The sequence below is a fragment of the Aspergillus vadensis genome (genome assembly GCF_003184925.1).
Source record: "Aspergillus vadensis CBS 113365 unplaced genomic scaffold BO88scaffold_4, whole genome shotgun sequence".
Lineage (NCBI taxonomy): Eukaryota > Fungi > Ascomycota > Eurotiomycetes > Eurotiales > Aspergillaceae > Aspergillus > Aspergillus vadensis.
The window spans coordinates 1,387,873-1,413,054 of record NW_020292042.1 but is presented as its reverse complement, the minus strand read 5'-3'; the positions used below and the strand labels follow the sequence as shown (position 1 = coordinate 1,413,054).

At 49.2% G+C, this 25,182-nt stretch overlaps 8 protein-coding genes across 8 annotated transcripts; 2 read left to right on the top strand and 6 right to left on the bottom strand.

The window, feature by feature from the left end:
* The first annotated feature begins 81 nt into the window (after positions 1-81).
* BO88DRAFT_383289 (cleavage/polyadenylation factor CFT1) lies at positions 82-5,162 on the top strand. The gene is made up of 9 exons (XM_025704661.1): positions 82-2,270; positions 2,319-2,632; positions 2,723-2,890; positions 2,965-3,324; positions 3,377-3,575; positions 3,624-3,699; positions 3,759-4,212; positions 4,282-4,429; positions 4,482-5,162. Exons 1-9 carry the CDS (start codon positions 290-292, stop codon positions 4,961-4,963), a joined length of 4,182 nt encoding a protein of 1,393 aa, XP_025566209.1. The 5' UTR covers positions 82-289; the 3' UTR covers positions 4,964-5,162.
* Positions 5,076-5,829, bottom strand: BO88DRAFT_214027 (uncharacterized protein). The gene has a single exon (XM_025701954.1). The coding sequence runs from the start codon at positions 5,650-5,652 to the stop codon at positions 5,188-5,190; it is 465 nt and encodes a 154-aa protein (XP_025566208.1). The 5' UTR covers positions 5,653-5,829; the 3' UTR covers positions 5,076-5,187.
* Positions 5,829-8,008, bottom strand: BO88DRAFT_214033 (PhoG like DNA-binding family protein). Its single transcript, XM_025701955.1, has 2 exons — positions 7,700-8,008; positions 5,829-7,641 (listed from the first exon to the last, which is right to left on the bottom strand). The coding sequence occupies exons 1-2, from the start codon at positions 7,843-7,845 to the stop codon at positions 6,006-6,008; spliced, it is 1,782 nt and encodes a 593-aa protein (XP_025566207.1). The 5' UTR covers positions 7,846-8,008; the 3' UTR covers positions 5,829-6,005.
* A 5,652-nt stretch (positions 8,009-13,660) lies between these two features.
* BO88DRAFT_402638 (uncharacterized protein) lies at positions 13,661-14,731 on the bottom strand. Its single transcript, XM_025706150.1, has 3 exons — positions 14,635-14,731; positions 13,787-14,567; positions 13,661-13,701 (listed from the first exon to the last, which is right to left on the bottom strand). The coding sequence occupies exon 2, from the start codon at positions 14,329-14,331 to the stop codon at positions 13,810-13,812; it is 522 nt and encodes a 173-aa protein (XP_025566206.1). The 5' UTR covers positions 14,332-14,567; positions 14,635-14,731; the 3' UTR covers positions 13,661-13,701; positions 13,787-13,809.
* On the bottom strand, positions 14,590-18,367 carry BO88DRAFT_213880 (putative beta-N-acetylglucosaminidase). Its single transcript, XM_025701952.1, has 4 exons — positions 18,131-18,367; positions 17,650-17,768; positions 15,024-17,536; positions 14,590-14,962 (listed from the first exon to the last, which is right to left on the bottom strand). The coding sequence occupies exons 1-4, from the start codon at positions 18,178-18,180 to the stop codon at positions 14,849-14,851; spliced, it is 2,796 nt and encodes a 931-aa protein (XP_025566205.1). The 5' UTR covers positions 18,181-18,367; the 3' UTR covers positions 14,590-14,848.
* Positions 18,368-19,841: 1,474 nt separating this feature from the next.
* BO88DRAFT_213930 (putative glucosamine-6-phosphate deaminase) lies at positions 19,842-21,866 on the top strand. The gene is made up of 5 exons (XM_025701953.1): positions 19,842-20,020; positions 20,284-20,319; positions 20,385-20,446; positions 20,556-20,704; positions 20,760-21,866. Coding segments are annotated over exons 2-5 (1,068 nt in total). The 5' UTR covers positions 19,842-20,020; positions 20,284-20,317; the 3' UTR covers positions 21,615-21,866.
* A 308-nt stretch (positions 21,867-22,174) lies between these two features.
* BO88DRAFT_433288 (betaine-aldehyde dehydrogenase) lies at positions 22,175-23,823 on the bottom strand (the record flags this gene model as incomplete). The annotated part of the gene is made up of 2 exons (XM_025709411.1): positions 23,285-23,823; positions 22,175-23,189 (listed from the first exon to the last, which is right to left on the bottom strand). Exons 1-2 carry the CDS (start codon positions 23,764-23,766, stop codon positions 22,175-22,177), a joined length of 1,497 nt encoding a protein of 498 aa, XP_025566203.1. The 5' UTR covers positions 23,767-23,823.
* A 543-nt stretch (positions 23,824-24,366) lies between these two features.
* BO88DRAFT_423221 (uncharacterized protein) lies at positions 24,367-25,123 on the bottom strand (the record flags this gene model as incomplete). The annotated part of the gene is made up of 4 exons (XM_025708634.1): positions 24,367-24,699; positions 24,732-24,884; positions 24,947-25,024; positions 25,052-25,123. 4 exons carry the CDS (start codon positions 25,121-25,123, stop codon positions 24,367-24,369), a joined length of 636 nt encoding a protein of 211 aa, XP_025566202.1.
* Positions 25,124-25,182: the final 59 nt, after the last annotated feature.

Below are 25,182 nucleotides of genomic sequence, written 5' to 3'. Positions count from 1 at the left end.
GAGGCCAGATGTCTTGTCACGTGTTGCGTCGCAGTTGGAGCGCGGAACCTCCAATCATGCCCGTCCCAGCTAGGAATAATATTATGATAGAGCCTGGGTTACTATTTATTTTCATCGCCGTCATCTCACGCCTAACACAATTGTTCTCCTTCTCCACAACAATCATCTACTTAGCCCGTTCTTACTTCCCTGGCAATGCTGCCTTTTGCGCAGGTCAGTAGAGTAAACTGGGTTTGACGAGGAGAGTTAGACACTCCTAGGCAAAGCAATTCTCTGGTTTGGCAAACGCATGATGCAGTGCTATACTGAACTATTGCCCCCGACTGGGGTCACCCATGCTTTGGCGGTCCCTTTCCTGGCGGCAACGTCAAATAATCTGATTGTGGTTAGAACATCTCTGCTTCAGATCTATTCGCTGCATAAAGCTACCTCCCATACGGAAGGAGCCGACGCCCAGCCGCAGGAATTGACGAAACTTCTCTTGGAAAAAGAGTATTCACTTTCTGGGACTGTAACTGGTCTTTGTCGGGTCAAGGTTCTCAACAGCAGGAGCGGCGGAGAAGCTGTTTTGGTCGCCTTCCGGAATGCCAAACTTAGCTTGATTGAATGGGACCCAGAGCGTCGAGGCATCTCCACCATTTCCATTCATTATTACGAGCGAGATGATCTGACCCGTAGTCCGTGGGTTCCTGACCTGAAAAACTGTGGCAGCATCCTCAGTGTGGACCCAAGCAGTAGATGTGCGATATTCAACTTTGGAATTCGAAATCTCGCCATTATTCCTTTCCACCAGCCAGGAGATGACCTGGTGATGGATGATTATGGGTCAGACCTCGGGGAAGGAATGTCAACTGATCACGATCTCGGAAGTGGCACTGATAAGGCCAAAGATGGTATTGCGTACCAAACTCCATATGCCCCGTCTTTTGTTCTGCCCTTGACGGCATTGGATCCTTCCATACTCCACCCGATAAGCCTTGCTTTCCTATACGAGTATAGGGAACCGACCTTTGGCATATTATATTCTCAAGTTGCAACATCAAGTGCCCTTCTGCCTGAAAGAAAAGACGTGGTTTTCTATACCGTGTTTACGCTAGATTTGGAGCAGCAAGCATCCACGATATTACTTTCCGTCTCAAGGCTGCCTAGTGATTTGTTTAGGGTGGTGGCCCTTCCACCTCCTGTTGGCGGTGCTTTATTAATTGGATCCAACGAATTAGTGCATATTGACCAGGCAGGCAAGACAAATGCCGTTGGAGTTAACGAGTTCTCAAGACAAGTTTCATCCTTTTCTATGACTGACCAATCCGATCTGGCACTACGTCTTGAGAATTGTATCGTTGAGTGTCTTGGAGATAGCAGTGGGGACATGCTTTTGGTGCTTTCTACCGGGGAGATGGCCATCGTGAAATTCAAGTTAGATGGGAGGTCAGTCTCTGGCATCTCGGTTCACCTACTGCCGGCTCACGCAGGACTTACCTCCATGATTTCCGCGGCAGCTGCTTCAACCTTCATAGGTGATGGGAAAATTTTCCTGGGCAGCGAGGATGGCGATTCGGTGCTTTTAGGCTATTCTTGCTCATCCTCCAGCACGAAAAAGCACCGCCTGCAAGCGAAGCAAGCGATAGATGACTCTGCGGATATGTCAGAAGAGGACCAGAGTGAGGACGATGTGTATGAAGACGATCTTTATTCTACGTCCCCGGACACAACACTTACCGGCCGCCGTCCGTCAGGAGAATCATCTGCTTTCGGGCTGTATGACTTCCGGATGCACGATAAGCTTATCAACATTGGCCCTCTGAGGGACATAACTATGGGACGGAGGCTACCCACGAACCAAGAAAAGGGAGGCAATCGCACTAATAGTACTTCTCCAGAGCTGCAGATAGTAGCTTCCCAAGGCTCACAGAAAAGTGGCGGTTTGGTAGTAATGGCCCGCGAGATCGATCCCCATGTCGTCGCCTCAATTTCACTTGAGTCAGTAGACAGTATCTGGACAGCTTCTTTGACTTTGGAGGAAGAAGCTGCCTCAAGAACGTCTGAGAAGATAGGACAACGATCGCAGCGATGCTATGTTATTGCAACGGAAGCCAAAAGTTCCGACAGGGAAGAATCGCTCATCTTCGTAGTGGATGGCCATGATCTGAAGCCTTTCAGAGCACCCGATTTCAATCCCAATGAAGATGTGACTATTAACATTGGGACACAGGAAAGCAGGAAGCGCGTGGTACAAGTTCTAAAGAACGAGGTGCGGAGTTATGACATGGGTAAGTTCACGCCGAGCCGGTGTCGACGTAACTTTGCTAATCGAACAGACCTGGGTTTAACTCAAATATACCCGATATGGGACGATGACACCAATGATGAACGAATGGCTGTTAGTGCCAGTTTGGCCGACTCTTGTCTTGCAATCCTACGGGACGACTCTACTTTATTGTTCCTTCAGGCAGATGACAGTGGAGACCTTGATGAAGTTGTCCTTGGTGAGGATGTAGCATCTGGAAAGTGGATATCCTGTTGCTTATACAGCGACAAAACTGGGTTGTTTTCCTCCATCGATCAAACTCTGAGTGAGCCAGTCAAGAACGATATGTTTCTATTCCTTCTCAGCCATGATTGCAAGCTCTTCGTAAGTGTCATGAACCCACTATGCGAGACTTTCTGCTCTGATTGTCTTCTACCCTGCGTTGATGGCATCTAATGCTTCCGAAATCATCAGGTATATCGCGTTCGCGATCAAAGGCTGCTATCGATAATCGAGGGGCTGGACGGCCTGTCGCCTCTGTTATCCAGTGAGCCACCTAAGCGGTCTGGCACGCGTGAAACATTGATAGAGGCAATCGTCGCTGATCTCGGGGAAACATGGAGTGCTTCGCCGTACTTAATTGTATGCCACCATATTGGTCACTCTGGACCGCCTCTCAACCAGTAGCTCTGGTGTGCTAACCGATGCCCTGATAGTTACGATCTGAAACGGATGATTTGATAATTTACAAACCTTTTGTGGTTCCAGCAGGACCAGCCGGAGGGATTCATACGCTGAAGTTTTCCAAAGAAAACAACAGTGTCCTGCCAAGGATCTCACCTGGTGTCGGCTCAACACAGCCCAGTGGGTCAGATTATAGGGTTAGGCCACTGCGCATCCTGCCCGATATTTCGGGACTCAGTGCTGTATTCATGCCTGGTGCTTCAGCAGGCTTCGTTCTCAGGACATCCGCAAGTGCGCCACACTTTCTGCGCCTAAGAGGGGAAAATTCCCGGGGCGTAAGCAGCTTAGATACCCCTGAATGTAGTAAAGGGTTCATCTACATGGACTCGCAGGTTCGTAATCACCTGATATTTCGATTTGAGGATATGCTAACCTAGCGGGCAGAGTACGGTTCGGTTTTGTCAACTGCCCCCTATGACACGACTTGATTACCAGTGGACTTTGAAAAAGGTGCACCTGGGAGAACAAGTTGACCACTTAGCTTATTCCACCTCTTCCGGGATGTACGTACTAGGGACGTGTCATGCAACTGATTTCAAATTGCCTGAGGATGATGAGTTGCACCCAGAATGGCGTAATGAAGGTTTGTTCTCGATACATCCAATTAGGGGACCAAGCTGAAACTGTCTAGCTATTTCGTTCTTCCCGTCGGCGCGTGGCAGCTTTATAAAGCTTGTTAGCCCCAATACATGGTCTATTATTGACAGGTATGGGGTCATCATCTGCAGCATTAAGACTAGGTCATCCTAACTCTCTACTTGCACAGTTATTCCCTCGGCGCAGATGAGTACGTCATGTCAATGAAAAACATAAGTCTTGAAGTATCGGAAAACACCCACGAACGCAAGGACATGATTGTTGTGGGTACTGCGATCGCCCGGGGCGAAGACATACCCTCACGCGGCTGCATCTATGTTTTCGAGGTCGTGCAGGTTGTTCCAGACCCAGACGACCCTGAGACAGATCGCAAGTTGAAGCTTATTGGTAAGGAATCAGTGAAGGGTGCCGTGACCGCCCTATCTGAGATTGGTGGCCAGGGCTTCGTCCTGGTGGCACAAGGACAAAAGTGTATGGTCAGAGGTCTAAAGGAGGATGGTAGCCTTCTCCCTGTTGCTTTCATGGATATGCAGTGTTATGTCAGTGTCGTAAAAGAGCTCAAAGGCACTGGGATGTGCATCCTTGGCGATGCCGTGAAGGGTGTATGGTTCGCAGGCTATTCGGTATCGTCCCCGTGCCCGGCCACTATGGAACCAACTTGGGCATGCCAAGCTAACATGTCCGCTTTTTAGGAGGAGCCCTACAAAATGAGCCTTTTTGCCAAGGATCTAGACTACCTTGAAGTGTCCGCGGCAGAATTCCTTCCAGACGGTAAAAGGCTATTCATTGTTGTGGCCGACGGCGATTGCAACATCCATGTGTTGCAGTATGATCCGGAAGGTAGGACTGGAGAGCCGAAAGAACTACTCAAGGACTCAGCTAATTGCCACAGATCCTAAATCCTCGAACGGCGACAAGCTGCTTAGCCGTAGTAAATTTCATACGGGAAACTTCGCTTCCACGTTGACTCTTCTGCCACGTACAATGGTCTCTTCAGAGAAGATGATTTCCAAATCGGACGAGATGGATATCGACAACCAGAGCGCCCTCCACCAAGTTCTAATGACCACACAGAACGGCTCTCTTGGCTTGATTACCTGCATGCCTGAAGAACCATACCGCAGATTGTCTGCTTTACAGTCGCAACTGACGAATACACTGGAACATCCCTGCGGTCTTAATCCCCGAGCCTTTCGAGCTGTGGAGAGCGATGGCACAGCTGGTAGGGGTATGCTCGACGGTAACCTCTTGTTTAAATGGATAGATATGAGCAAGCAACGCAAGACAGAGATCGCAGGACGCGTGGGTGCACGTGAATGGGAGATAAAGGCCGACCTTGAGGCCATTAGTGGTGATGGCCTTGGCTATCTCTAACTACACCAACCCTAAAGGAACCTGTTGCTCATATTCTGTACTAGCCCGGAGTGCCGGCTAGCTAGATTAGAACCCGAACTTTCTACAAAAACTTGCCCAGAGTGTTGTCACAGATACAATGGAGCACGTTGGGTGCATCGGAACGCTACTCCATGCTCGCATGAAGTAAATTCACGTCAACATGTTTATTGTAAGGGCTAGTTCCGTGTATACCTGCAATTCGTTCAGCGTGGATAATTATTACACATTGTAGTTTCCCCATATAGAACCAAAACAGTGCGCACAAAACGGAAGTGCAGTGCATCACAGATACCGACTGATGAAGACAAATGTAAAAACAAATTTTGGTACAGGAACGTTCCAGACGACCAGCCGAGCAATACTCTTTCTTCGGTCCCGTAGCCGGCGAAAATAATTACCAGACAAAACCTCCTTTCACATATATGCAACCAGAAGAAGAAAGCAGAGGGGAATGGGAGAAGGATGGCAACCTTTGAAACAGAACTGAAAAGGGAGCCGAGTCCGGGAAATAGAGTGGACGAAAGGTGTTGATAAAAAAAAAAAAAAAAAAAGGAACATCGAAGAGAATCACGCCCGAAAGGCGCAGACCAAAAGCCGCTTCCTATCCATGACTCCATCGCGCCGCGACTTATCCTTACCAGGGAAGGGTCGTATAAATAGCCGTACATCCCAAGACCCAGAAGGGAGGGGGAATAAATAGAAAGGATGAGAGAACCAATAACCCAGATAAAGACGAGAAAGTATAAAAGCGAGACGGGAGATAAGGGGAACGAAATGTGCTGGAAGAAGGATGCGTGAAACGGCAAACAGGAAGATGGGAGTGACGGACTAGGCTAGTGTCTGCTAGAGGAAGAGCTCTGGCTCAGATTCAACCAGCCTGCCAGGCAGTGTGGGCGAACGCAGGATGCACAAGCAATCAAAGAAACAAGTGGAGCAATTGCTGGAGTCTAGAAACCCGCTCTTAAGCCCGACTGCCGATGCATGAAACCAACCCCGATGGTTCTCGTCACCCATTTCATCGTCAAAAGACATCTTCTGCAGCGAAATATCGTTTGCTTCGTCCGCGCGCAGCAACAAATTTCACCTCAGGTAGGTTTGTATGGTGCACTACATGTGGTCGATATACTGCATCGACAGGTGCTTGCCAATCATCCAAGCCCAAGGGAAAATACTCATATAACAAGTCAGCACTCTCATTTGGAAATGGGAGCGTCGAAGCGAAGGGCTGCTGCATATTGGCATTATTCAGTAAGGGTAGAGAGGACGAGCTTCGCGATTGTGTTTCGGGTAAGCCATGAGACAACTTGCGCATCTTGGCCGGAGGTGCTGCAGAATTATCCATGTTCATAAGCTTGTGTGACATATCGTTGGTATATGAGGAGGCCGGCCTGGCCGGATCAGCCGGGTTAACCGAATCATTGCCGTCATCATCTTCGAGGAGCGATAGATTGATGGGGGCGGCAACTGGATGTCGCTGGGCTTCTGTGGGCCGTGAGAACTCCGGGCTAGACTGAGTATATACCGTCGAGTGAGGCAAAGTTGTCGATGGATGCGCACCGCCAACGGGAGGCGGCACTTGCGCCCAATCCGGGGAAGCTTGTTGGCCAACTACACCACCCTGGGACGTAGACGTCTCTGGGGAACTGCTCTTCAATGTGGCTTTGGCCTTGGCCGATGCTGTGCCAGGATGTGGCGCAGAATCACCGGTTGGGGTTCGGTTGACAGCAGCCGACTGAGCTGCTTGTGCGCTTTTGCGCGACGCCGCAGCGCTGTTGCTCAATGGCAAGTCCTTGCGAGACTGGAAATTGCGGGGGCTCCGGCCCCGGACTATGACAGGGCCCGACTGTACCTCACAGACTGGTATCTTGGCACCGGTAGACAGCGTAGCTACAACCTTCAAGCGAATAACGAAGTGTTGTTGGAGCTCTTTTCTGCGCCCATTATTCGCAGTAGCAACGCGGAATTGAAGCCGTTTCCAGGCAATAGGGAAGGTGGCGTAGTCAGTATCAAGGTCTTGTCCGGCCATAATATCTAATGGAATCGGAGGTGGCTCCTTTTCAACCTTGATAGTAGGATTGTTGCTATTAGGGTTACCACCGTTTCCGCTAGAAATATTGTTCCCATCCTCAGCTGTAGGATTCACATTTGCGGCAGGTGTCTTCCAAGGAACCGAGATAATCTTGACGGAATTGCCTTCAACCGACTCTGTAGCAGACACAGTGAGTTCTTGGGCCAGAATAGGGATCCGGTCGCCTTGCTCCGTCATAATGTAGCGTAAGCTCCGTGGGAGGGTAACAGAGCCTGTTATCTGAAACAGGTTTCGGCGGTAGCACGTCAGCTCCGCTCCCTGCTGAGGCGGGGCATTCTCGGCAGGGGATGTAGTCCAAGGCGACTCTGCAAGAAAGAACATGCCGTGCAGCTGAGCAGAGAGCGATATTGAGGTGCGGCGTAGAGAGTAATCTAAGAGAGTGAAGCCGTACGCAGGCATGGAGAAGCTCAGTAGTTTATTGTTATGATCTATAGAATCAGGAGGTTGCTCGGGCGGCGCAGGTTCGAACGGAGCGACCATGTCTGTAAACGGATCTTCATAGCCAGAAGGAAATCGTTTCAACGATGCGGGAGGTAAAGCATGTTGAGAAAATGCGATGTCGTCCCCACTAGCGGGATTGTATGTCAGACGCGATCTATGGAGAGAAGGATGTCAGCACAACTCACCTCACGAATGTCTCGGAGTCGAAATTGGAACGTTGTTCAGGTAGGTCCATGCCGGTCATTGAATTGAGGTAATCGGTGCTCTGTATATTCCCGAGCGATAACGGGCTGGCCAGGTAAGGCATAGCCATGGTATCAAAGCCCTCCATGGCGGGGCGGCAGGACACGAGACGTTTAGAACAACCGAGATGATTGAGGTAATATCGGTTTCTTTTAGAATGCCGGAAAGCGTTCAGACTCAATAGGTGGCAGAGACCGGATGAGAGTGCATGAAGAAGTCGACGAAGGACAGGGTTCAAAGACGAGTCGATATCGGCAAGGATGAAGCAGAATGGTCGCGACGAGCGCGGAGGACGCGGGTTAAGCTGGAGGGGGGAGAGTACATGGAAGGGTTGGACCCAAAGAAAAGCCAGCCGCGGACGTAACCGGCGCTATTTAGGAACAAAAGAAGACGACGAAGGAGGAGAGGAGTAGATCACCTAAAGTGGGATAAGAAAGAGTAATGGCAAGTACCGGGCAGGTACAAGGGAAGAAGGGAAGAAGGGGAGAAAGAGGTGGAAGAGGAGGAGGAGGAGGCAGAGGAGCAGTAGTGGCGGTAGTTGTAGTTTGCAGCAAGTAGTAGCAAGTAGGGAAAGATGATGAAGAACTGCGGAGTGTAAGTAAGTAGTAGGAGTAATAGAAGTAGTAGTGGTAATAGTGATAGCAGGAGCAGCAAGCAGCCACCGCCTGGAGTGGATCGGATTCGCCCGAAGTCAGTGCATTTGGAGAAAGCAGCTTGTGGTTGGTGGAGACGGGAGCGATTCCTCAGGGAAAGAGCGTCCAAAGAAGTTAACGATTCACTAGACAAGATCCGGAGCGAGCCTAGGCTGGCATGGATGGGGATTTCGGGAGGAGATAAGAGAGGAAGGGCCAGGCAGACGGACCCGGCGATGGGGCCGCAGCAAGAGCCAGCAAGAGAGGGGCGGATGGTGGAGAAGGGAAAAATGAGGAAACAAAAAGAAAAAGGGAAAAGTGAGGTAAAAATAAAAAAAAGATTGAAGATAATAAATGCACAAAAATATAACAAAATGGAAAAGTAAATAGAAGAGAGAAAATAAAGAAAGAAAATGAACTGGTAAGAGGGGAGGAGAGGAGAGTGGAGAGTGGAGGGGAGGGGAGGGGGGAAGAGTGGAGGGACTGGAGACCAGACAGACAGAGAGAGAAGAGAGGGAGAAAGAGAGAGAGACGAGACAGACTGGCCAGACGTTTCGGGGATTTGGGCTCACAGTACGGATAAAGTACAGAAGTCAAAACGTCCACTTTTTCTTTTTACCTTTCCCTGGATCGAGTTTAGCTTGAAGGAAATTACCTAAGGTACCCACGAATGAAGACAACACATTCTTAATTTGGTTACTTTACTTTACTTTACAGTTACCGAAGGGGTTTAAGTTGAACAACAGAAGCTGATACGCTGGATTGGTGTGGATTACCACGCTCTCAGACTAGAAAGCATCTGAACAAGCTGAGATCCCCGTTTGTTGCTTCTTCCTCGGATTCCCATGCGGAGCACATCCAAGGTTAAGATCACCAAAAAAAATAAAATAAAATAAAATAAAATAAAATAAAATAAAAAAAGAATCCACACCTCCCTGAAGCCGAAGACGGGTAGTATTTGGGATCGGTATTGCCGCCCGCAACACTCCTAATTCGTCAGAAAAGAGAAGGAATCGGAATCAATTAATCCATTGAAAGAGAGACCCTCATTTACTCTTCATTTTTTACATCTCCCTCCTCTTTCGGGTTGCCTTCCTTGCTGTCGATTTTTCGTTTATTATTAACTTGCTCTTTCTTTGCCCTCCTTGGAACCCCCCGATTCGTTTTCTGCAGGAGGGAACAAAAAAAAAAAAAAAAAAAAGCCTCAATACAGGTGTGATCGGAAACAAAGACAGGACTACCTACACTACAACAAGTCCGAAATACGAAAATTTGAGAAGTTTCTTTGACAGTTTCGATGAAGACCGCATTCCCTTATTTTCCTCGTCTTCGAAGACCAATTGTCCCCGGACAAGCTGCAAGAATCAGGTCGTACACTAGTATGCTCTAGCGTTCCCGGGGAAATCATTAGGCTACGGCGCACAAGATGACAGCCACTCATCAGATAGATACGTAGGTCAGGGATGGTGCCAAATTTTGTATGAAGCTGTAGGCTGCTGTGAGTCAACAACAGCATACCTTCATCCCTCTGTGATCAAGAACAACACAATGTTGATCACGTGCTCAGGAGCTACTGGCCTACACCAGTGTTATTGTTGGAGGTTTTGTGGACGTTACTAATGCGGGACTAGTTGTGATCAAGAAAGACTACGGATTATGGGTTCTGTCTACGAGTATCTCGGTCCCTGGGGCCCATGTAGGACCTGCCGGATCAGGTGATGCTTGTCCAGGAATATCCGATTTGCATGCAGCCATTGCGTGAAAGAGACATTCGACGTAGTCGGGCTATGAGTACTTAGGACTGGGTTCAAGGGAGACCCACTATAACCCGGGGAATTCGGTGTCAGAGCCTTACTCGATAGGTCAGCCTTGTTAACGGTCCTGCCAATCTTAAAATATGAACACCTACGTCTGCTGTTTTCGGTATGATGAAGATACTACTTACCGAGGTACTGAGTAGGCTGTTCACTACTAGTTCAGGGAGGGCAAGTCGAGGGTGGCCAAGGAACAAAGACCAACACTGTGTATAACGCGAGGGGGAAAAAAGCATTATAATAGTAAATATAATAAACGTGGTCTCATTCTAAATAAGATAGACTCAAACTTTCTCGGCTAACATCGGCCGAGGGCAACACCAGGCCCCTCTTCTAAGGCGGCCTGAAGTTGGGGCAATGTTGATGATGGGCTATGGCTATACTACTTCTGTGATATAAAGAAAGAGAACGTCCAAGTTCGAAGATTCTGCGTACTGGGCCAATTTCAATCAAGTCCGTTCCGGACCGGTAATTCATAGAGTACTACTAAGTACTAGTACTCGTCGTCTAAGTGCGGTTTCGGTTTTGCCAACCCAGGTAGTAGGCCGTAAAAAAAAAAATAGAAAATGAAAGAGAAAAGAAAGTGATCGATCCGGCGATGTAGCCTTAATTTGTATGGGGCAATTCCAATAGCAATCCAACTATTATGGTTGAAGATTGTTGATTTGGTAGATCCCCTTTCCCAATGTCTTCCGTCATCAGTGTTGGATTATTTCTCCGACCCCAGCCATCAAGGCGGGCCAGCCATCGCTGGGTAGTGCCAAGTATACTGGTACCTGTGTCTTGAGCGCAGTAGGACCCTTGACACATGCAGCGAAAACAACAAATCTACATGGACACAATGTTCTTGTGTAGGAAATAGTGTCCGAGATGGGTGAATACGCCCAGTCTAGCCGATTTACGTGGTTCAAGCAATCAACCTCGAAGTCCGGTCGAATGTGTATCAATTTTGTGGAGTTCCTTATCAACATATACTTAAGAACTAATCTGTTAATTTCTCACACGTAAAATCATCAGCAGCAGGATCTACTAAAGTCCCTAGCTAAAAGCTTACTATAGCACAGGTATAGCTACTTGGAGGCATATAACCCAAATGCATAAATTCATTCTATTCTATTATCATTATTACCACATTTTACTTTTCTTTGTTTAAGATGCTTGTTTCTCCTCTGCATACATCTACAATTCTCTTACCGGGGGGCATTAGCCAAAACGCTCGTGCGAGAATCTGGAAATCACTTAAATAACCCACCCGTAACACTCGGAAATGTAGCCTTGGGCTAACGGGGCACCCAAGCCCACAAATCTAAGTTACATGGTCAGAAAACAAGGGATTTGGGGTGATCACTAGCATACTACTAAGTACTAGGGCTGTGTAACTACTTTGAAAAAGCTCTATTGTCTGTATTAGTGCTGCTCACCACTGGTTTCTCCGCATGCAGACTCTCAACTAATTACTGGGAACCCTTCTACCCAAACCTGAAGTGGTCTACCCATCAAACAACACGAAACGCATCTGGAAATAGTTACTCATTTACTGCAAACCTGGGTGCCTCCCTGTAATTCGATGGACCCTCAGCTGAGAGGTGGGTCCCATGCCTTCAATCAGCGACAACCAGAACATCATCATCATCATCATCCTTTGCCCAGCTTCCCGAGCAGTCTGCAGTGAGAGGTACCAGTGGCCACCATTGAAGGGAGGGGGGGGGGACTGTTCAGGAGGCAGTTTGGAAACATGATTGGCTACGATCGAATAAGATGTCTCAGTCTCTGGGACAAAGCCGGATTAGCCGCGTCCGAAGGTTGGACCGCAAATTGCTCGTTCTTGAACCGGGGGCACGAGCTGCAAAAGTAATTCGAGTCTAACTAATTCTAATAAGCTGCGTTTAAATTTGCGCTAACCGAATAAAGCTAGTCGTGAGAAGTTGGATATGCAATTATTCCACTCAAGTATCTGCTTAGTACAGAGGTGTAGACCTGGGGGTGTGGGCCCACCAAAAGTGATTGCCATCATTGAGAGTTAGTAGGATTGTTCGAGGCAATTGGATTTTCCCCTCTTATGGTTTCGGGGCGAAAATACCTCAATGTGTGTATGTGTGAGTGGGTAGACTCTCTCATCGAAACAATGGACACATTTGATGAGAGCAGAAGAACATTAAGCCTCTTAGGACACCTGCAAGTTGCAGGACTTGTGGTGCTTAACTGCGGGGTCTTGAACTACAGAAGAGCTTGCATAGCTTCTTCCCTGCCTGATTATAGAAAGAAAAACTAAAATTGAAACTTACGATAATCATATTGTTATTTAATGTATTGATTTAAGATGCGTCTATAAGGAGGGAAGAGATTGAACTACAAAAAGAAATAAACCTGTATGCAAGGGGACCGATCAATCCGTTGAAAGTGCCTACTGCTTCGTGAACCTTCCTTCCAATACGTATTCAGTTACTTGCTTACGGTACAACTTTCTTCCTCCCCTCCACATAGCAGAGGCAAATCACCGACGGGAAGCAATAGTAGTAGGAGCAAGTGTGTGACAGGCTGACAGGATCACAAGCCCAGTCCTTGTGGGACCAAGTCCAAAGTCAAAAACACCTGCATCCTTTCTCGCGGTTTTCTTTCGGGGCGTGCTTGGCACCAGCCTTACACCTGCCAGTGGAAAATCCCGTATCTAGATACACAGTATAACCCCATCTCATGGTATCGAGTTCTAGACTTTGTGCCTTTTGGTTTTGGGCAAAATCTCACACATCCCGTGCTGATCATCTGTCCGATTTTAGCACGACACGAAGACGGGATCGCAGCTGCGATGTGAATCTATGGAGAGCGGGGAGGGTTATGGCTGCCCCGGTCACATGCTCGTTCTGTTCTAGTTTCTGCCGACACTACGGTTATGGAGGGGGGTGGGGATAGTTAGTTGTGTTTGGATAGAGGCAAAAGTAGGGTTCCTTTGACCCTATCCTGCTTAGAGCATCCGTCCCTGACCACTGCACTTCTAAGTACTAAGGTACTGGTACTAAGTCTCATCCTCAGGGGTGGGATCCATCCAATGCTGACTTGCCCAATCTGACCCCGAGGATGGCACCATGTCGTCATTTTGAGTTCCCTGGTTGGGTGGTGTGGATTACACTCTGCCTGCACCTTCTGAAATCAGTCTGCTTTAGGTATACTACCTAGGACTGGAAAATATATCATTTGCTGTTTATTTCAATATTTGATTGGTTATTTGGTCTTCTTGTGGAAGAGGAAGAAAAAAAAAAAAGAAAAAAGAAAAAGTTAAAGTAGGTGAAAACGGAAAATCCACACGAGAGCCGCGGGATCGAGTGTACGAATCGAGGATAATGATTGAATATACCGTAGTACAATAAATATAGTAATGGGTTATGGAGTAGAATACAAAAGTAGGAATAAAGATTAAAAGAAAAAGGACATTCCTTTCCAACTGATTTGAAGTGGCCACCGCAACCGGACGGACCGCCAATCCGCGGAGTGGGACTGCAGGTTAGTCCAAGCCGATTCGATCCTCTCCCCTTTCCTTTCTCCACGCGTGGGGCTTAAAGCTAACTACTCTACTTACTCCGTACAGAAGACAACTTTACCGGAACAGACTTAATTAGAAACTACTCTACAAAGTAGACAGAGGCTTCTACTTGTGGTAGACCAAGAAGATATCCATCTATACTGGTAGAGTGCAAGACTGCATTGGGGAGGCTGCTGGTAAGATTGGGAGCTAGTACCTTGAGAACCACCCAATCCACGAGGACGGATTTTTCCCTGCTTGTTGGCCGGACCCAGTTTGTCCCCGACGTCCGAAAGCAGCAGCAGGGATTGATTCATCGGTACCTTCGCCTCTGTTGCCCCTCCGCCCCTTTCCCTTTCCCTATCACTTTCTACTGGTCTTGACAATCCTTCAAACCCATCGGGAGGATCTCGGAGGTGGAGTTCATACCGCAAATCCTGATGTTCCGCGGCGTTTTCCCTCATAAGTGACGTGACGGCTTTGACTTGCTCAATCCATCTTACAGACTGACAGGTACAGATACTAATAATGTTCGTTGTGTGGATTCTTAACCTCCTCCCTCGGCAGTCTAGAACTCTAAAGAGGGGCTGTAGCAACTGCATTCGGGACATGGTGCGTTTGAACGTTTTCAATATCCATCAGCCAACGCTTCGCAAACATCCTCCGGCCCAGCAGCGCTCCACTCCGAATTTAATTTCCGCACCGGCGCTATCGCGTGAATCATCCAAGCGGCGATCGGCATTTTCGCAAAGTATGTCTCCTCTGTACCTGCTTGTGACTGCGGCCGATGCGTCCACCCCCAAGTACAAACTGTCCTCCAATATCAGCCATCGCTTACACCTACGTGGTCAGTCCTGGAATCACATTCGGCTGATTGGCTCGATGGAACCAGCTAAGAAGGTATCTTAATACAGACATAGAGAGGAAAGGCGTTGAACTCTCCCAACAGAAAAGCTCGCGAAACAGGGCGAGAGAACACATGTTACAAGGAAAGATGCAACTATATGGTGGATATCGTATGTACGATGCCGAGAAGCCTCCAGAAATCATACATATGGCAGCAGGCAACCAAGCAAATGAGTATCGAGACCAAGTGAGATTTCGGTGGGTTCACAAGAGGAAAAGCGGTCAAGGTCCAGGCACCATGGTCCATGTCGCTGCGTCGCAATTGACCTCTTCGAAGCTGTGCAGAGTGCTAAAACCCAGTCCTGACAAGCAGTCAAAACTGCCATCGATATCAACCTAGAACCAGCATGTTATTACGATGGATCTTGAACACCAACCAAACGGCATAGTAACTCACACTGTCCATGATCACCGCCTCGGCGCCTTGTTTGCGAATCTGTTTGATGCCTAGCAAGACCAACCCCTGCATGACTGTGGCGTACTCGCCAACTGAAGGCGAAATAACTGGAGATGAGATACCTCCTGCCGGGACTTGGGTAGACTTCAACGCGGGCATATGTTCCGCCAAGGTCGCCCGTCCGGTATATATGACTACGCTTCCCAGGATAGCCCCATCGCCAGGCCGTGTAGCCCGAATGATGCCACAATGTGGAGCCCCTCCTAGAGCTACCCTGTAGATGTCTATCACACCTTGCCTGGAGTTCGTCTTGATATGGTCAAGGATGGAATCCGCGTAATCCCAGCCATGGACGAGGTCATAGGTCACGTCTGCATTTTGAAGGCCAAAGACCAGCCCGTCGGGTGGCGTCCAAGTGGTCAGGTTGCGGAGCACCACGCTGCAAACGGGCCGCGAGAGCGCCGTGTTCCAGCCCAGGTTTGCAAACCATTGCCGCAGCCTTTTACGCTCTACTGGGTTCGCCGATGGGATACCAAGATAAATCCCTGGAAGCCGTGATCCGAGCTGGAATCTTTTCACGCCTTTTCGCTGGAGAAGTGTTCGAATGGCGCGGCTGTGGAGTGAATTTCCTATCGACAACTTTCGTCGCGCAGGATGGACGATTAAAGATCCAATAACACCAGTCCCCGTGGAGCGAAAGAAGTACGTAGAACAAAAGCCGTATAATGCTTGAGTGCTGCTGTTCCGAACGACGAAATGCGCTTCGTCAACCTCCTCCCGCCGAAGCAGGAAGCTGCTCGAAGTTACTCCCAATAATTCTGAACGTTGTCCCTGGGCACAATCTCCTCTGACCGCGTCCAGAAGGGAATCTAAAGAGCGTGCATCTCTCTCCTCATTCCAAGCTTCTACCAGCCAGTGTTGTCTTGCTTGGTGCAGCTTCTGGCTGCGGCTTATAGAACCAGGCAATGAGCCAACGGGGTTCAACTCTCCATAGAGTACTTTGACCAGGGCTTCCAGGGCGGTTTCAGTGAAATCATAGGTGCAAATATAGGTTCCAATAGATGGATCCATGGCGAAGTCGTATGGAGAACTGGCAGCGACAACAATGAGAGGCTTCTCGCGAGCTTCACCAGATGGGGTAAATTGTGATCTACAGATCATAGAGACGTGTTTAGTAAACCCATGCTGGTATAGATTTCTGTTAGCGTCTGCAGTGACAACGATCACTGCGTTGGCCCGGTCAATGAGATTTTCATGGATCGGACGCACGCCGTTCGCCGTGTAAGATGTATGCAAGACACGGCCACTCCTTTGCCGCGAAAGGGACCGTCCAAGCTCCTTGAAGACGCTTTCGCCGCTCAGCACGGAAGCCGTCCGGTCCCATGATATAGGATCGAGCGACACATTTGAGTGCTCACTCACGGAGCGGGATACGGCTGAAGCAGGCAGCGGCTTCACTAATGGCGTGAGTAAAAGCAGCTCTTCGTTTGATTCCAAGATGTTGGAAAGGGGAAGAAGGTTCTTTTTATCCCGCACAACTGAGATAGAGCTATTGTATGCCCGGGTGGAGAGGCTTGTATGAGACGGTTGCATCTGCGTAAGCGAAGGGATGCCGGGAGGATTGAGGGCCCGCTCCCAGGAGGTGCATTTGGCTTTCAGGTTAAGAACCCTGCGTAAAGATTGCTCTATGCGGGCCCGCCCGATGATACCGTTCTCCACGCCGAGTTTTAGGCCATTGATAGCCTCTTGCTGCACCTGGAACGACCTGCAGAGGAGTATAATATCACATCCCGCATTCTTGGCCATCACCGTTCCTCCGCCAACACCAATGTTGTGTGTGAGGGCCTCCATTTCTAGACACTCCGAAACGACAACGCCTTGGAATTTCAGGTCCTTCCGTAGCAGATCATCAACAACTTGCTCACTCAGACAGGCATGCATAACGTTGACGCCGGCGGAGGACATTGAAACGCCCCCAACCATCATGGAGTCCAGCCCCTGGACAATAGCGTTGCGGAAAGGCACCAACGCAGTGAGACTGAGCTGTTCCAGTGACTCCGTGATGATTGGGACATCAGTCTGAGACCCGAGGAATTCCAAGTTACCATATGACGGAAAATGCTTGCCACAGGTGACCAAACCTGCTTTCTGGTAGCCCTTCATGAACTCCACACCGTATTGCGACACCTCTTGCGGGTCGTCACCGGTGGTGCGGACGCCTAGAGGCTGGGTCCGTACGTTTGTGAGTACGTCTAAAACTGGGCCGAGGATCCAGTTAACCCCGACTGCCTTAAGCTCCTGTGCAGTGGCCGTTGCGACTTCGTGGGCCAGAGTTTTCGAGCCCGTAGCGGCGATTCCCATGGCGCTAGGATACTGTCGGATGTATATCTCGTCATACAGACTATTCACGCCTCCGTTCTCTTGATCGAGAGCGATGAGTAGTGGCACCGGATGGCCAGCATCCCGGGCAATTGTCTGGAGTTCCAGGACCAGTCGCGTTGCATCCTCGGCAGCTAGACGTGGATCAGCATCTGGGATTTACAGAAAGGTGGGAGACATGACTGCAAGGCAGCTACTATCCATTGGGGAAAAATAAGTGATAAAAAAGGGTGAGGTGCGAAGATACATTTTAGATTCTTGGCAGAGAGTAGGACCGAGCCCAGATGGTAGTCTTTGATCAATGAGCGGATCTGAGGGCTAACAGACGTTCCGTCGAAGCCCATCATAAATAGCTGGCCCATCTGCCTGCCAAGGGACGATGTGACAGCCTAACCGTCAGCCATGATCAATGGAAACGAAATGCAACGATGAGATGGAGGGGGTGTTCCGAAGGGAGCAAGGTTGAGAGGGAGGCGGTATAAGGAGGAAAACTAGATGGACGGGATGGGATGCATGGCAGGAATGAGCCGACGCAGGCCAGTTACGTCCTTTTTAGTTCCGAAACAGACAAGTACAGAAAGGTCCGACATGTGCAACAGATGGTTAAGTAAGTATTGGTAACTTGGGGGGAGGAGTGTATCAATCAATGACAGAAGAGACAGAAAGGGGAACGAATACTAGAATTTAGATCGAAAAAGGGAATGCCAAGGCTAGTAGTACACTCCTACCTGTCTAGATCCTCCCAGCCAGGCGGCAACATGTCCTCTCTGGGGGCCATGAGAGCCCGGCGTGGGAAGGAATGTTGCGGGTGCAATGGCAGAGAAAGGAAATCTTGTTTCGGAATGATGGATGGGGTAGGTGGTAGCAGCAGCAGCAGCAGTAATAGAGTAGTAATAGTAGTAGTATGATAGAAGGACTGATAAGGGGGAAAAGAGACTGTAGGTTTGGAACGGAAATGCAACCACCGAATAATCGGACGGAATCGAGGGAGTCCCAGTCAATAAGGTAGTCGGTTGCAAACGTCAAAGAAAAGTGGGCGGACAGGCGCGTCGGCGCCGGCAGTTGATACCAAGCTACCTCTTGCTTTAGCTCGCAAGCTTCATGGATCAGATAAGTAAAGCCCGGGCGGATCGGAGAAGGAATCAGATGATGAGTGGCCGGTTGAGCGAGCCTCCGTCCAGTCCAATTTCCCAGGATGGGATGGGAGGTCCTGACTAACAGGACAGGCTACTTACTACCTGTCTGTCTGTATGTCTGCCGCACGGACAACGGGTGTAAAGCCTAGGAGATCCTTTGGGAGGAGATAGATCATAGATGGATGATGCCCATCCTAGTATTATTGTCCATCTAGCAGTAGATAGAATGATAGTCGAATCACCATGGAGGGCATCCTTCCTCCCTGCACCGGTCTCGGTATTGGCACATCCAGCCCCCATGTGTGCTGGAAGAATAATGTTCCGCTGGATAATCTGTGTGAAGCGCTCACGTGGTGTACCAGAGATACATTCTCGTTACGATACCGAAACAATGACCGATGAAAAGTATTTCCAGATTAATACGTACCATACGCAGTCTCTCGGACGGGTATTCTTTGTACCATACCTTACCAACTAGTCACAGCGTAGGGAGCCTGGAGGGTTGCATGGGTCTGTGACACACAGGGCTTGTTTCCCCGGTTTGCCGCGATGGCCGAATGCAACGGCAACGCCCGCCAACAGTCTTTGAACCAATTGAATGAAACGGAAGCACTGGGACGCTGCCCCGTCAGGTTAGGCGCCCCCCTCCCTTCAACTCTTTTATCAGCGTTATCATCAACATGATAGTTAACTAACTACTAGTAGTATCTTAGTTACTAGTAGATATGCCACACCACGGTCACCTGCCTCGGGGATGTCCTCCTTGGCAAGCTTCTTTGAGCATCTTCTCAAGCCGATTCGCCCCATGCCACCCCCTTCTGCAACATCACGTTGCTGCTGCTGATGATACCATTCGGTGACAATCGCCTTTTTCCATTTCTATTTTGCCATCTTTTCTTTCCCACATCCCCTCGTCTCTCGGCTAACCCGTTCAGGTTCTTTTGCAGCTGCCTTGGATGCTAATGCAGTACTCTGATTGGCAGCCTCATAGGAGTCATTGAGCAAGTAAGTACTACTAATGACATAAGAAAAAATAAAATAAAGGAAAATAAAAGACAATATTACCAGTACTAGAAAGTGCTGCGTCATCGGACAGCTACTTGCCTACCAACCTACACTGGGTGAACCATTTCGGCTCATGCAATTCCATGAGTAAAGGCAAAAACCTTTTCTTTCGCTCACTCGAAACGTACTCTTTGGGTGTATCATAGCGGCGAGGTCGTCGTCATCACCTACCGTTATGGTGATCTCGGCGTTGACTCGATGTAGATCTCACTTTGAAAGCCTACTATAAGTACATACTAGTAGTACCCGACTATGACACGGTCTGAGGGAAGGTCCAGCAAGTCCATGTATCATTCTGTCACACTCCACATGGTCGATCGATCCAGACCTACCGGATAGAATGGAAACTTGTACTGTAACAGAGCCATGGTTGGGATGGAGTTGCCGGCTCTAACAATCATTATTAACCTCCCAACGGTACCCTGCCTCATTCTTCTTCTCCTCTTCTTTACATCTCTCAGAAAATATCTATTCCCCTCCAACCGCCTTTCTACCATCTCTCCCCCTTCAATCCTCCTCCTTCTCCTCCTTCTTCTCTTCTTCATACCTCTGACCTTCTTCATCCTCATTCATATTTTCTCATCACACATCTATTACCCATTTTATATTCCTTTGCTTTGTCCTCGCTTTTGTGACACCCCTCATTGTTATCCCCCCCAATATCCTTATCAGTGACGTAGTAGTATTCCCATCCTTCTTCGAATATCTTCCATCATGTATGACATCCGTCCCCGAGAAACGCCTTTTCTAAGTTAATTCACAAACTAACGTCCTTCTTTAGGAGAGTAATCATTAGGGAGACTAGCCTTGAAGCTTCAGAATACATTGCAGATTACATCATCAGTATGTCTTCCCGAGACCCATCGTGCTCTCATCGTATTCTGCATTCTTCTACAAATCATTTGTTCCCATCTGCTCTGTGTGTGTTAACTTACTGATGGTGTCGTTCTAGGTCGCATAAAGTCATTTAAGCCTAGTGAAGACCGTCCCTTTGTGCTGGGACTCCCGACTGGTAGCAGCCCTGAGATAATCTATAAGACTCTGGTGCGCCGGCACAGGGACGGTGATATCTCGTTCAGAAATGTCGTAACGTTCAACATGGTAAGACCCCGGAGCCCCGTATTCAAGCAGCGTTTGATTTGCTAAACCAAAGTAGGACGAATATGTTGGACTGCCTCGTGACCATCCGGAGTCCTACCACAGCTTTATGTATAAGCACTTCTTCTCCCACGTGGATATTCCGCCCCAGAATATCAATATCCTCGATGGCAACGCATCCGATCTCGCGGCTGAGTGTTCGTCGTTTGAGGCGCGAATTGCTCGCTATGGCGGCATTGAGCTCTTCCTGGGTGGTGTGGGTCCAGACGGGCATATCGCTTTTAACGAACCAGGCTCCTCCTTGAGCAGTCGTACTCGTGTCAAGACCCTGGCATATGATACGATCTTGGCTAACTCGCGATTTTTTGGCAATGACTTGGACTTGGTGCCGCGGAGGTCACTGACCGTGGGTATTCAAACTATCATGGATGCTCGCGAAGTTGTCATCGTGGCTACCGGTGCTCACAAGGCTCTTGCTGTGGAGAAAGGCCTGGAAGGCGGCATCAATCACATGTGGACACTGTCGGCGCTGCAGCTACACCCATATGCGCTGATCGTCTGCGACCGTGATGCAACTCTGGAGCTGAAGGTCAAGACTGTCCGTTATTTCGAATCAATTGAACAATCCGGCACGGATGCACGTACTCAGGGCCCCCCTCTTGTCTACAGACCCAGGACATACGTTCCTGCCCCAGTGGGTGTCGAGAAACTCCAGCCATCGCACATCGCACCTCACAAAGCACCCAAGGACCTCCGAATCAACACGGAACTCAACACATCGGTAGAGGATGAGGAACTCACACCGGACAGCATGTCTTCACGTATGGTTGACTCGGCGATTGGAGGGCTGGATTCGACCCTGAAGGGAGACATGTTCTTTGATCACATGGGATCACGGGTTGCGTCACATTGAAGGGGGGAAAGGTCGTGAGAATACCCACTTCGAGGGCAGTATTCAATCGGCTTCGGAATGTCGGTAGATGGTGGCCAGGGGCGGATAAGACTGAATCGTAGATTGTAAGAGGGTCATTTGCTTGGGACTTATTTTGTTTGTTTTTATTCGGTTGGCATCCATTTCGCGAAACTGATAACTAGACGTGCTGTCTCTTTGCGGTTATGCATTGGGTAATTCCTTTTTGTGCCCGGAAAGATACTAGATGGATTTACATGGCGTTTCAATTGCTGAACGAACATAGATTGGCCGAGACTGTACAAAACAGACGAATGAATGACATATTATATACATTGGTATGTTGTCTGATCATTAGAGGTATCGTCCCGTTACATGGTGCGGGTTACGAAAACATACTAGTCAGTAAGTGATACTGGTACTAGTATGCGGATACAACCAGCACACTGACTACTGGCATAGTGACATTCCCGGCTCTGTTCGATAGATATATGTACTTCTTATTTATCTTTTCCTATAGACATCTAGACATATATATAGACGGGTCATTAAACATACTTCATTTACAGTTTGGCAAAGACGGTGGCGACGGAGCCGTTCATGTCCACCAGGGTGCTCTTGTTCCTCACCCAGGCCTCAATACCGCGACGACCGTTTTCAACACCCACACCACTGTTCTTCCAGCCTCCGACAGCCATCTCGGCCGGACTCTCGCCCCAGCTGTTGATCCAGGTGATACCGGCCTGCAGTTGATCGATGACACGGTGGGCCAGGTTAAGGTCCTTGGTGAAGACACCCGCAGCCAGGCCCAGCTCGGTGGTGTTTGCCCGCTTCACTGCCTCCTCGACAGTCTCGTAAGAGAGAATAGACATGACAGGACCGAAAATCTCCTCCTTGACGATACGCATGTCATCCGTGCAGTCAGTGAAGACAGTGGGTCGGACCCAGTATCCGCTCTCCAAGTCCTTGGGGACTTGCGGCTTGCCCAACCCTCCATACAGAAGGGTGGCCTTGTCCGTCTCGATTCCGTGACGGATGTAGGAGGCTACCTTCTCCATGTGGACGCCTGAGCTCAGGGGCCCCATGTTAGTGGCCTCATCAAACAGAGGTCCGGGGCGGATGTACTGCATCTTCTCCAGGAGGCGCTTTTCGAAAGCAGCCTTCATGCTCGAGGGAACAAAAACGCGGGTGCCGTTGGTACACACCTGGCCAGTGCTATAGAAGTTGGCCATCATCGCACCATCCACGGCATTATCCAATTCGGCGTCAGGAAGAACGATGAGGGGGCTCTTGCCTCCAAGCTCCATAGTCACGTATTTCATGTTGCCGGCAGCAGATCCAGCGACCTTCATTCCGGTGGACACCTGGCCTGTGAAAGAAACCTTGGCAATCGTGGGGTGAGCAGTCAGGTAGGCGCCCACGTCGCCTGCACCATACACGACGTTGAAGACACCTGCGGGAAGACCAGCTTCCGTGTAGATCTGGGCCAACGTCTGAGCGTGGAGCGGGGTGAATTCACTCGGCTTGTAGACCATGGTGTTTCCCGCAGCCAAGCAGGGAGCGGATTTCCACAGCGCACTGTATTTGTTTTCGTCAGAATCCCGTTGCACACTCCAGAACCCCATTGGAAGAGGGATCTATCTAAATTCGAAGGGGAGGGGAGTTATTCTTACATTTGGATAGGGTAGTTCCATGCGCCAATACCCGCGCAGACACCCAACGGGGCCTTCTTCGTGTATACCCAAGCATCTTCCCTCAACTGAGTGGTCTCGCCATTCAGACCACCGCCACCAACCAGGTTCGCATAGTACTCCAGGACATCGGCACCAGTGACCACATCCACGGTGCTCGTCTCTGTGTAAGCCTTTCCGGAATCGAGAGTTTCAACACGAGCAATTTCATCATTGCGCTCACGCAGAAGGGCGGCGGCTTTCTGGAGGATGCGGGCACGAGCGATAGCAGGAGTTTGAGACCAGGAAGGGAAGGCCCGGTCGGCAGCGGCGATGGCCGAGTCTACATCGGCGTGAGCGGCGACTTGAATATCGGCCAGCGGGGTAGCGTTGGAAGGGTTGATGGTTTGGAAAGTCTTGCCGGAAGTGGCAGGCTGGACCTTGCCATCATAGTAGAGTTGGCGCGTAGGGAACGGGAGGGACATGGTTGGAAGGGTGAGTGAGAGTTAATAGAAAGAGGGGAGGAGAAAAGAGAGTGGATGAAGTGGACTGTAGAACCACTGAATTGACAATAACGGGGAGGTAAAAAGGTTCAGAGGGGATAGAGATGGATATGATAAAAGTGAGGGGAGGGGAAAAAAAGAGGTGTTTCAAAAAGTATTAGAAAGTAAGAGAAGCATTAATGTACAGATCAGGTACCTCGGCGAAGCGCCTAAGCCGAAAACAGTACTTCATGGCTACACCGCCAACCCGATGATTTGCTGGAATGTCCGATGATGTAACCCGGCAGGCGGCGATCCTTTTTCTTTTTCTTTTACCTTTTTACTTTTATTTATTATGATTTTCCCACCTCGGCTTTATCTTTTCTTTTCTTTTCTTTCTTTCTTTTTTTTTTTTTCATTTACTTGGTAGATTTGGGAATATAGTACATGGGCTAAATTGCAGAAGTCTGGCAAATCTCTCAAACTGATAAGGGTACCTCTTCCACAGTATGTCGCCGAGATGGATTTCTATTGTATAGAAACCCAGGTAGGAGATCAACTAGATACTTACTGGCAGGTGATATAAGTTGAGTACTCAGTAAGCTATGGCTCAATGTGGTATCTGTATACATGCCCAGCCTTATTCTCTTCCTCCCCTCTCCCTCTCTCCCTATCTCTTCTTTTCCCCTCCTCAACTTTTTCCAACTTTCGCACCAAAGCAGGCAATCCGATCCCGGGATACGCCTCGGCCCTGCATCTCCGATGGAAATAACCGTTGGTTAGCGCCCAACTAGTAGGCGGGATCGTGGCGTGTCCTAGTGTTTGGATCTCGTGTGGAGTGCCCGCCCGGTTACCATCCACGACGGGCAGACTTCGGAACTTCACCGTGGCAAACTCGCCTTCTGCCTTGCTGTTCCGCTGATTCTGCGGTGCTACCTCTTATTCCCCCGTAGCTGGATATATACTACTATACTAAGACGTAGTACGAGACCGGGCAATCTGATGAACACCTGGCTAAATCTTGGGGAAGATTGAGTAACAATCCGGGGGATTACCAGATCACGTAACAGCTTTGGCATGCCAACGCGCTTACGCATCCCGAAACTGACCAACGATAAAAACTTTTGTTTAAGAACTTTGTTCCGCCTTTGCCGTGAGTCTTGGCTTTGACTAATAGACCCACCAAATCTTTGGTCCACCACTCAGTAGTCAATGTTGGCCTTGAAAAAGATGCGGTGGAGTAGATGTGTGGGTCCTGTTTCTCTCCGGAATGGGTTTAGAAGAAGACCCACCCGGCAGAATTGGGAAAGAATGGTGAGAAAAAAGAGTGAGAAAGGAACAAGACGAGGCCAAACAGCATAAGGAATCCAGAAAGATAGGGAAGTGAATGGATGAATGTATGGATTGCATGGCCTGACG